Source organism: Panthera tigris, chromosome C2 (genome assembly GCF_018350195.1).
Source record: "Panthera tigris isolate Pti1 chromosome C2, P.tigris_Pti1_mat1.1, whole genome shotgun sequence".
In the NCBI taxonomy this organism is placed as follows: Eukaryota; Metazoa; Chordata; class Mammalia; order Carnivora; family Felidae; genus Panthera; species Panthera tigris.
Window position 1 is genome coordinate 57,615,402 of NC_056668.1, and position 12,387 is coordinate 57,627,788.

At 38.5% G+C, this 12,387-nt stretch overlaps 1 protein-coding gene across 4 annotated transcripts in view; it reads left to right on the forward strand.

Annotated features, from left to right (window-relative positions):
- CD96 (CD96 molecule) overlaps window positions 1-12,387 on the forward strand; it is a 95,549-nt gene that overhangs the window by 51,935 nt on the left and 31,227 nt on the right. For all 4 annotated transcript variants that reach the window (XM_042957254.1, XM_042957253.1, XM_042957252.1 and 1 more), the window contains exon 8: window positions 3,555-3,647. In XM_042957254.1, coding sequence (XP_042813188.1) covers window positions 3,555-3,647 — 93 coding nt within the window. The remainder of the gene's footprint in view (window positions 1-3,554; window positions 3,648-12,387) is intronic.

Consider the following 12,387-nt stretch of genomic DNA (forward strand, 5'->3'; position numbering starts at 1 on the left):
CCAGGTGCCCCTGCTTCATGTTTTCTGAAGGGCAGGAGTGCTCTGTTCTTTCTAGGAAAGAATCCAAAATCTATAGATATACAAAGGAAGGTTAACCAATCGCATGGTCTCAGGGGATTTGCTGAAGTTTAAAGATACTCGCTTAAGCAGGAGAGGCAGAGGTAGCTTCACTGCTAGCCTAGCTTATCAGAATGTCTAAAATTGTAGCGCTGCAGGGCCAATTTTTTGGTATATAGAAAGAGTTACTTTTGTTTTGTTTTGTTTTGAGGTGGAGGGGATGTTTTGTTTCATTTTAAAACAAAAGTTGAGTGCAAATGCCCCCTGGGGTGGGTAATGTCCTCACTGTCACCAGCTGCCATTCATCATTAAAAGGATTTCCATTTGGGACAGAAAAGAAAGTTGTGTATGTCTATTTTTTGGATGTGGAGACAGGATTAACAAGGGATATGTTAGTAGTGGGGCAAGAGAACCACTGAATGTTGAGGTGGAATATGCCAGACAAATACTTATTTCATGATTTTTCTCATACCCTGACTGATCCTTAGGATCCTGGGGATCCTAGGATATCCATTAAGGACTTTTTTTTTTAATGTTTATTTTATTTTTGAGAGAGAGAGCATGAGCAGGGGAGGGGTGGAGAGAGGGGCACAGAGGATCCGGAGCAGGCTCTGAGCTGATAGCAGCCAGCCCAATGTGGGGCTTGAACTCACTAGCTGTGAGATCATGACCTAAACCGAAGGATAGATACTCAACCTACTGAGCTACCCAGGCGCTCCAGTTAAATACTTTAATATATACATGCACATTACCCAAGGATCTTGTTAAAAAGCAGATTCTGATTCATTAAGTTGAGGTGGAGGGGCAGGGCCTGAGATCCTACATTTCTAGCAAGCTCCTAAGAGACACCATGGACCACATTTTGAGAAGCAAAGACTTTGCAAGGCCTGGAGTCTGGTTCATTTCTAGGTGGACCAGCTAAGGGCTGATTCGAGCTCTGAGGAAGTCCGAGAACTGACCAGCTGCCCTAGGGGACAGACACCTGGCCACTACTGCCCATGAGGATGGTCCTGGGCACCCTGCCAGGCCTGCTGCAGATAGGACACACTCAGGAACAGATGAAGTTGCTTTCGGCCAGCAGCTTAACCACTTACAGCATGATGGCAAATGTAATGGTCTGAAAACTGGCTGATATCTTCCTGCCAAATTCTGCATTTGAGTTTTGGGAAATAGGTTTGTTTTTTTTGTTTTTTTTTCTGTTAAGCTTTAGCCACTCTTTTCTACACCCCCTGAGTTTTGTTTTGTTTTCTTTTTCTTTGGTGTTTTGTTTTGTTTGTTTGTTTGTTTGTTTGTTTTGGCTGCACATTTCATCTTGAAAGCTATGCATCATTTTTGTTACAGAGCAAAGAGTTCATCTTAAAATACAAATCTTGCAGTAACAACTCCCTGATACACTGTAAGGTTCTGTGTGGCAAGAACTTCTCAGATTACAAAGATATGTGGTGTTGAAATATGGCTGAATAACATCTTAAAATAGAAATGTTCCATCAATGAAAAATAAATGCTTCCTATTGTAGAAATCCAGGAATGAGCACAACCTATCAACATCTTCTTTTCTAGGAGTCAACAAACTTTCTGTTTTTATCTGCCAGATAGTAAATATTTTATGCTTTGTGGACCATATGGTCTCTATCACAATTGCTCAGCTCTGCCATTGTAGTACAAAAGCAGCCATAGACATTACATAAACAAATGGATGTGGCTGTATTCCAATAAAACTTTATTTACAAACATAGGCAGTGGGTGGATTTGACTTGTGGGCCATAGTTTGCCAACTTCTGTTCCAATCAATCTACAGAGAAAAACACCTAGGCATTATTTTTCCAGGCCCATGTTCCATCTTATTAAGGTCACTACTTTGGAAGATGATGCTTATTATGCATCAGCAGTCAGATAATGTACTTAAAGTTGGTCTTCTCTCTTCCAGGGTTAAAAAGGAATCTATATTCATTCATTCATCTACCTGCATTTGCCAGGAATCAGAAACACAGAGATTTCACAATCACTTCTGTTGAGGGGTATACTGATGATATAGAGCAATAAGGCTTTTGCTAGGGTAAACACTGAGGGCTATGAGCACATTGCAAAGATCCCTAGGGTCTTTCAAGTTTGAGAAGGTGCATACCAGGAAGTCTGCGATGGGTAAGTATAAGGAAACAGCATATGCAAAAAGAAATAATCCACAGAGATCGGATTGAAATATCACCTGTTGGGTTGAGGGTATGATTTGAGATGTAAAAATGATAGGCAACTTCAGGAAATGAAGTGGGATTGTAATGGGGGGAAGAAAATAATGATCAGATTTGTATGTCGTGCTGAAGTGTTCAGATATGTTTCAGATGGTTCGGGTGGAGGAGGATGGTCATTCCACCAGCCTGTTTGTATACTCTCCATGTGACTTTCTCCCCACCCTACACCCACCTCCTCAGAGGTTAATAGCGAGGGATCATTTACATGATAATATGATAACCGGTCAGAGCCAACTGTGAGCATTACCCACAGCCAACAGCAACAACAATACTGCCAACACTGAAAATAAAACATGGATACATCTTGATTACAAAAACAAATTCCTTCCAACGTTCTATGTGCTATCTGGTGGCATAACTTATATATCCTTTTCCCTTAAAGCAAATTACAGACTAGAACCAATAGTATAATTTATAATTAAATGTCCAGATAATAGACACAGCACACCAGATGTGTGACATTACATCCAATGTCATTATATGTAGAAAATCACAAAATCCCCTAGCCTGAAAATCATTTAACCATATTTAACCCAGACATTCCTAAAGTTAATAGATCCTTCTGGCATTTTTGGATTGTTTTATACTGCTAATAGGACTATTTTACAGTTCAATAATAGAAGCTTAAGGAGGTGGCGTATGTGTATAATATGATAAAACAATGTATTCTAGGTTCCCTTTCACCCCTACCTGCCCCCACACACATTGAGAAAAGTTATAGCCAAATAAAAATTTTGTGACCAAAAAAAGGCATCTGAGAAAAAGCAATAATAATGCCATCAGTCTTAGGTTCATTGACGTTACATCCAGTTGGAGCATTACATCGTTGTTTCTCTTGCCGATAAAATTTTGCAGGCTTGTGGATTTGTAAACTGTATGATTACTTTTCAAATACTTCACGATATTAGCTGCTATAATTATTTTACCAGGTCTTGGTTAAATGTTATTTTCTCCAGGAAGCTTCCCCTGACCTTCCAATCTCGGTTGGTACCCTTTCTTTGCACCCCCGTGGCACCCCGTGGCACTCAACACAATGCCTGGCTACCTGCCTGTTATCCAGGCTTATGGTCCTTAAACGCAGCCCGATGTCTTTGTCATTCACCGCTGCATCCCACAGCCTTGCATGTAATAGGTCTTCATTAATGAATTGTTAGATGAGTAGACAAAATTGTGGGGGAAATTAAGTCAATACATCATCCTTCTGTTACAATATTATGGTCATCATTAATATCCATTTCATCCTTTCAGGCTCCATGAACCCTCCGACAGACTCTCCGCTTAATGTTGTCACACCTACCCTTGGCACCCGAACTTCTCCAGCCAACGGAGTATCTCCTACAAGTAAGCATGTTTTCACACAGCCTTCCTTTCTCTTTTTTTCTTTTTTTAATTATTTTTTTTTTAATTTGAGTATAGTCGAGACACAACGTTACATTAGTTTCAGGTGTACAACATAGTATTTCAACCTCTATGTTGTGCTGTGCTCACCACAACTATAGCCACCATCTGTCACCATACAACATTGTTAAAATACCACTGACTATATTCTCTCTGCTATGCCTTACATCCCCATGACTTACCCCTTTCATAACTAGAAACCTATATCTCCCACTCCCTTTCACCCATTTTGCCCATCCCCCCTCTCCCTTCCCCTCTGGCAACCATCAGTTTGTTCTCTGTATTTATAGATCTGATTCTGCTCATTTGATCATTTGTGTTTGTTTTTAGATTCCACATGTAAGTGAAATCATATGGTATCTGTCTTTTCCTGTCTGACTCACTTCATGTAGCATAATACCCTCTAGGTCTCTCCATATTGCTGCAAATAGCACATACGGATGCATAATATTCCGTCTTCCTTATCCATTCATCTATCAATAGACCCTTGGGTTGCTTTCGTATCTTGGCTATTGTAAATAATGCTGCAATAAACATAAGGGTGCATATATCTTTTTGAATTAGTATTTTCATTTTCTTCGGGTAAATACCCAGTGGTAGAATTATTGGATCATATGGTATTTCTATTTTTTATTTTTTCTTCATACTATTTTTCCACAGTGGATGTACCCATTTACATTCTCACCATCAGTATATGAGAGTTCCTTCTCCAACACTTTTTATTTCTTGTCTTTTTTATTTTGATTCCTCTGACAGGAATAAGGTGATATCTCATTGTAGTTTTGATTTACATTTCCCTAATGGTTAGTGATGTTGGACATCTTTTCATGTGTCTGTTGGTCATCTGTGTCTTCTGTAGAAAAAAATGTCTGTTCAGCACCTCTGCCCATTTTTTTTTAATTCAGACTTGTTTTTTAGTGTTGAGTTGTATAGGTTCTTTATTTTTTAAGCTTTTATTTTAATTGCAGTTAGTTACCATAAAGTGTTATATTCGTTTCAGATATATAATATAGTGATTCTACCATTCCATACATCCTCTGGTACTCATAATGACAAGTACACTCCTTAATCCCCATCTCTTATTTCACCCATTTCCCGCCCCCCCCCCCACCTCCCCTCTGGTAACTATCAGTTTGTTCTCTATAGTTAAGAATCTGTTTCTGGAGTTTTCTCTCTTTTTAATCTTTGCTCATTTTTTTCTTTCTTCACATGAGTGAGATCATATGGTATTTGTCTTTCTCTGACTGACTTATTTCACTTATCATTGCACCCTCTGGCTCCATCCATGTTGTTGCAAATGGCAAGATTTCATTCTTTTTTACGGATGAATAATATTCCATTGTATATATGTACACTACATCTTCTTTAACCATTCATCTATCAATGGACACTTGGGCTGATTCCATAGTTTGGCTACTGTAAATAAGACTGCAAACATGTATGTATCCCTTTGAATGAGTGTTTCTGTGTTTTTCGGTAAATACCCAGTAATACGATTCCTGGATCGTAGGGTAGTTCTATTTTTGATTTTTTGAGGACTCTCCATACTGTTTTCCACAGTGGCCGCACCAGTTTGCATTCCCACTAACAGTGCATGAGGGTTCCCTTTTTCTCCACATCCTTGCCAGTGCTCGTTGTTTCTTGTTTTTGTTTTTAGCCATTCTCATGGGTATAAGGTAATATCTCATTGTAGTTTTGATTTGCATTTCCGAAATGATAAAATGAATAATGTTGAGCATGTTTTCTTGAACCTATTGTCCATCTGGATGCCTTCTTTGGAGAAATGTCTGTTCATGTCTTTTGTCCATTTTTTAATTGGATTTTTGTTTTTTGGTGTATAAGCTCTTTACATATTTTGATTATTAACCTCTTATTGGATATATCATCTGCACATATCTTTTCCCATTCAGTAGGTTGACTTTTTGTTTTGTTGATGGTTTCATTTGTTGTGTAAAAGCTTTCTATTTTCATGTAGTCCCAATAGTTTATTTTTTTCTTTTGTTTCCTTTGCCTTAGGAAGCATCTACAAAAATGTTGCTGTAGCCAATGTCAGATAAATTACTTCCTGTGTTCTCTTCGAGGATTTTTATGGTTTTAGGTCTCACATTTAGGCCTTCAATCCATTTTTAATTTATTTTTGTGTATGGTGTATGAAAGTGGTTCAGTTTCATTCTTTTATGTGTAGCTGCCCAGTTTTCTTAGCACCATTTGTTAAAGAGATTTTTTCCCATTATATATTCTTGCCTTCTTTGTCATAGATTAACTGGCCATACGAGCATGGGTTTATTTCTGAGATCTCTATTCTGTTCCACAGATCTATTTTTGTGCCAGTACCATACAGTTTTGATGACTATAGTTCTGTAGTATATCTTGAAATCTGGAATTGGGATACTTCCAGCTTCGTTCTTTCTCAAGATTGTTTTGGCTACTCAGGGTCTTTTGTGATTGCATGAAAATTTTAGGATTATTTGTTTTAGTCCTGTGAAAAATGATGTTGGTATTTTGCTAGGGATTGCCTTTTGGCATGTAGCACTGAATTTGTAAATTGCTTTGGGTAGTATGGACATAAAATGCTGTTGGTATTTTGATGAGGATTGCATTGAATCTGCAGCTTGCTTCAGATAACATGGACATTTTAACAGTATTAATTCTTCCAATCAATGAGCATGGAATACCTTTCCATTTGTGCCATCTTCAATTTTTTTCATCAATGTTTTAGGGTTTTCAGAGTATGGGTCTTTTATCTTCTTAACTAAGAAGTTTATTCTTAGGGGTTTTTTTGGTGCAATTATAAATGGAATTGTTTCTTAATGCCTCTTTCTGAGACTTCTCTATTAGTGTATAGGAAAACTACTGATTTCTAGGTATTAATTTTGTATCCTGAAACTTTATCAAATTCATTTATTACTTCTAGTAACTTTGGGTGGAGTCTTTAGGATTTTGTCTACTTAGTAGCATGTCATCTGCAACTGGTGACTATACTGTTTTACTTCCCATGAGCTGTCCATCCTTTAACCAAGCAGATTGACAGAGAAAACATTTTCAGAAAATCTGTATGATTCGTGTTCTTTTATTATCTATACCATTTTAGGTAAACATAGTAAGTACTATTCTTATGGCTTTAAAGAATTAACATAGCTTCCAAAGCCTTTCACTTGAAGCTCTGGCAAGATTAGGGTCAATAAATATGCGGTGAGAAATTTCAATTCTGTATTTATTATTAAATAGGTTAATAAATTGACAGTCTTCTTCTAGAACTGTGTTCTCAGTGGGGTGTTTAAGAAATTGGTTATAAATGGGCATCCTGTGGATCAGATGTAGTTAGATAGTTTTAAATTTAAATTTGTTCTGGTTCAAATTAATTTTGACAAAGTTGACTGGTGAGGACTATGAATTCAGCCTCCCAGTGGCATTATTAATAATGGAGGTCAGGCTGGGTCAGTGTTACTATGGCAAAGGGATAGCAGTGACTTTCAGAAGGTCGTATTGATGCAAACAAATCATAAATTCCCATGTCTGTGGCCTTTGTGTTTAACAAAGAACCATGGTTACTTTCTTTAATACAAAAAAAATGTATATTCTGTGTAGAGGAGTACAGTTCTCATTTCTTATTTAATTAAAACTATCAATTTTAGCTCAAAATGAGAACTGAAATTGAAATAAAACAAAAGCAGTTGGTAGAAATGAACAATTCTTTCAGACTGTAGCCTTTTGGCATACAGCCTGCAGTCACTGTCACAGGTTGGTACCTCTCAGAAAATGAAGCATGTGGCAGGGTGCGAAATGTCTGCAAATCACCCATCAGAAATTTTACATCCATCTGACTTTTCCTAGTTTGTAATGTTTTGAAATTTTTATTTGAAGCTGATTTTTCTTCCACTTCTAACTCATCATTCGGCAGTAAACTATAGTAGATTATGTTACTCTTCATTCAACAAATATTAGCATATTCAAAAATAACGCCTTAAATTTCTTTAGTACTCCACGTATTATCCAGTTATCCAGTGCTACATAACAAATTGCTCCCCAAATTAGCAACTTTTAAAACATGTATTGTCTTACATGATTTTAGGGTCAGCAATCCAGGAGCAGCTAAGCTGGGTCATATGGCTCTGTTTTTTTCATGGGGTTGTCGTCAAGTGGGGATGGCTGGGTCTTTAGTTATCAGAAGGTTTGACTGGGGCCGAGGGTTCTGCTTTCAAGTTTGAGCATGTTGTCCGAAGGCCTTCGTTCCTCACCACATGGTTTCTCTCCATAAAGGTTTCTCACATTATGGCAGCAGCCCTCCCTCAGACCAACTAACTCAAGAAATAGAGTAACCAAGACGAAAGCCACACTGCCTTTTTATTGCACAGAATCATTTTGTTTTATTGTATCTGTTAGAAGTGAGTCATTAAGTCCAGCTCATACTCAAGAGGAAGAGACTTAGGCTCCACCTCTTGAAGGGAAGAGTATCAAAGAATTTGTAGACAAATTAAAACCACCATGTCCTGTCATTTAGAAAATATTTGCACATAAAATGCAATGTGGTTTGATCTTTATTATGAGAGGTAGACAGAGCAAGCATTATTGTCCCCATTTTCCAGATGAAGACACTGAGATGCTGAGGGCTTAAATGATCACACAGCTAGTAAGTGACAAAGTTAGTATTCACACCAAAGTCTTCTGACTCTAAATCTAGTTCTATCCACATGTGATACCAGGTTGTCTCCAACTGGTCTGAACACTTCATGAGGACAGGGGATATATGCTTAGCACAGAGTAGACACACAAAAATACTAGTGGAATAAATGAATGAATAAAAGAATTAATGAGAATACTGTTCCTTCACTATACAAATGTCATTTAATAGATTCCATGCTGTCTTGAAAAAGAGATGATATTTTGTTCCTGCCTTCAAAAAGGTCGCAGTGTACTTGGAAAGAGATAATATGTGCACATAAAAATGATAATTCAAAATAGTGAGGTGAAAGGTGTTACATCTTACAGAATTAAAATGCTCAGGGAGAGGTGCAGACCAGCAAGTCTCGGGTTTTAAGTAAGGAGAGATCCCATGGGTACATGGAGTCAAGAAATGTTACTAAAAAGAGAAAATAAGATGACCCTTTAAGTATGTGTTGTATTCATTTGACTCAGTTGAGAGCTTGAAGAAAACATTCTAAACCAAGAGAACAATGTGAGTAGTTGAGCGTTGGTGAGGATGTGGGTGACAATTTGACAAAATGTTAGTAGATAAGCTTGTGTCAGTGGGTGGGATTGTGTAGCAAAGAAGACTAGAAAATGCAGAATAAAGAGAACCTTAATCCCCAGCCTAAGGTTTCTCAATGTTCTCCCAAAGGAAATGAGGCTGAGAGTTCAATTAATATTTTTTAGAAAGGAAGTGATATAATTCATTTACCAAATATTCATTAAGCTCTTACTATGTCCCAGGTACTGTTCTAGGTACTAGGAATACAACAGGGACCAAAAAGAGAAAACAACTCTGCCCTCATGACATTAGCATTCTGCCAGTTAAAAGCAGAAATTCATTTCTTCTAGCTGAGTTTTCCACGGGGTTGGGTTAGTTGACATACACAACAACTTGGAAGGAACTGGAGGGTATTGTGCTAAGTGAAATGTCAGTCAGAGAGACAGATAGCATATGTTTTCACTCATATGTGGAACTTGAGAAACTTAACAGAAGACCATGGGGGAAGGGAAGGAAAAAAAAAGTTACAAACAGAAAGGGAGGCAAACCATTAGAGACTGTCAAATACAGAGAACAAACTGAGGGCTGGTGGCGGTCGGGGGCTGGGGGGCAGGGAAAATGGGTGATGGGCACTGAGGAGGGCACTTGTTGGGATGAGCACTGGGTGTTGTATGGAAGCAATGAATCATGGGAATCTACTGCTGAAGCCAGGAGCACACTGTATACACTGTATGTTAGCTAACTTGACAATAAATTATTAAAAAAATAAAAATAAAACATGACTTGCATAATGCACGTGTAGATCAAATTACCATGATGTACACTTTAAATACCTTAAAATTTTATTTGTCAATTATACTTCAATAAAGGAATGAATAAATAAAAATGTGACTTAAAAGACTACTAAAAAAAAAAAAGAAAGAAAAGAGAACAACTATGCCCTCATGACATTAATATTCTGTCAGTTAAAAGCAGAAATTCATTTCTTCTAGGTGAGTTTTCCATGGGGTTAGTTGGCATACATTAAAATGCTTCTATCAGACCAAACATCATTCTTATTTCTGTGAAGAAATGCAAGGAAAGGAAAAAGACATTTGTTCCCTTTAAGAAACCTGCAATATAAAATAGTTCTAGTATTAGGGAAGGAGAATACAGTCAAATAAACATATTTATCAAAAAGCTGGAACATATGTTACTTGAGCTATTGTCACACTAAGCTGATATGGTTGGGAAAATCCCGGAGAGTCACAAGAGCTCATTAAGAAAAGATCCTACCACACTGAACCTCAGGACTGTTTGAGATCAGTGGGTCTCACCAGGGAAGTTTTGCCACTCTCCCTCCCAAGGACATTTGTCAGTGTCTAGGGCCATTTCTTGTTGCCACGATTGGGGGAAGGGTGCTACTAGCCAAGGCCAAGGATGCTGCTACATAATGTAAGGCACGGGACATGACAGCCACCACAAAAAAGAATTATCTGGTCCAAATGTCAACAGTTCCGAGGTTGAGAAACCCTGTTTTATTTTTTGTTTTTTTTAATATAATTTATTGTCAAATTGGCTTCCATACAACACCCAGTGCTCATCCCAGCAAGTACCCTCCTCAGTGCCCATCGCCCACTTTCCCCTCTCCTCCACCACCCATCAACCCTGTTTGTTCTCTGTATTTAAGAGTCTCTTATGGTTTGCTTCCTTCCCTCTCTGTTTGTAACTTTTTCCCTCTTCCCTTCCCCCATGGTCTTCTGTTAAGTTTCTCAAGATCCACATATGAGTGAAAACATATGGTATCTTTCTCTGACTGACTTATTTCACTTAGCATAATACCCTCCAGTTCCGTCCACATTGCTACAAATGGCAGGATTTCATTCTTTCTCATTGCCAAGTAGTATTCTATTGTGTATATAAATCACATCTTTATCCATTCATCAGTTGATGGGCATTTAGGCTCCTTCCATAATTTGGCTATTGAAAGTGCTGCTATAAACATTGGGGTACAAGTGCCCCTATGCATCAGCACTCCTGTATCCGTTGGGTAAATTCCTAGCAGTGCTATTTCTGGGTCATAGGGTAGATCTATATTTAATTTTTTGAGGCACCTCCACACAGTTTTCCAGAGCATCTGCACCAGTTTGCATTCCTACCAACACTGCAAGACAGTTTCCGGAGAAACCCTATTTTAGATCAAGGCTCAGGTATAATAAGAGTAGCTAGTTCTCACTTTACAAAATCTGGACCTCTGTCAAAATAATAATAAATTATGTTTGGAACAATTTTCAGTCTGAAATGTCAAAAAAATGTTAAATCAGTGGCTCATTATAGCTAAATAAAACTTATTTTCTTAGGATAAACCCCGAATTACTACTGAAAAATCCAAATTTTGTCTTGAAAATCTGGAGGGTGATTGTGAAATCACACAATGTCTCAGAAGCTGGGAGGATCCACCCTTTGTGTTCTTTAAGAAAGGAAGCAGGATGGAACATGTCATGGAAACCAACTTCAAAAGCCTATGGTTTCAGTCCAAATTCTAAGATGGAATGCACCGTATAATTCAGTCATAATTATTAAGCTACATGGCTTGCTGCAAACATCCAGTTTGTATCTTTTTTTTCTTCTGCATCGAAAAGGTACTTTTTAAACAAATGTAAGGTAATGGAAACAATATTCTTCTACTAGAGAAGAACCTTATAACTCAGAGCCAACTGTAAGAGTTACCCAGGGAGCCCCGTGCATTTCAACCTGAACTGATGGTGTCTTCTGAGTCCCAGCTGCAACGGCAGCACTGTCCTAGGAAAAGACATGAGGCTGACAAGCTAAATGGGGAGATGAGACAAGCCAGTGGGATGGAACAGTCAGAGACACCTGACCAATCTCAGGTGGGGCAGTACATGACTCCCACTGCTGAATAGAGCTCTATGCCTTCTAACTCTGACTTGGAATTGGCTACAGGTTGTGTGACTTAAGAGAACAGGCCTCAGAAATTCCAGCAATCGTTCAAGACATTCATTCATTCGACAAATACACATTGAGTGCCTACAAGGTGCCAGGAACTTTAGAGGTGCTGAGATACAGTGATGAACAATACAAGCAGGGACCCAGTTGCACAGAGCTTACAATCTAGCAGGACCCACTTGCCTAGCATCCTCTTTCACTGCCCACAGAGCCACAGGCCTTTTGGCTCTGCCTCTTTTTATGACTGCACATGACTCTTGGACCTGATGATGTTGGTTTTGATATTAAGCCTTCTCTCAAGCTTTAGCTGGTCCTCACAGTCTAGATCCTTCTACCCCCAAACACTTCGAATAAAATACCAGGTCCAGGATGATTCTAACCATTGTCTAACTCTCCAGACAAGCACACCTGATCCTTAGCGGGTGGGGGATCAGACACTGAAAGGTACAGACTGTTGGCAGCAGCTTCCCAGGGGATGCACCAAAACTACTGATTTATGAGAAAGCATGTCAGAATGGCTGAGGGATGACACCAGAAGATATGCCATCG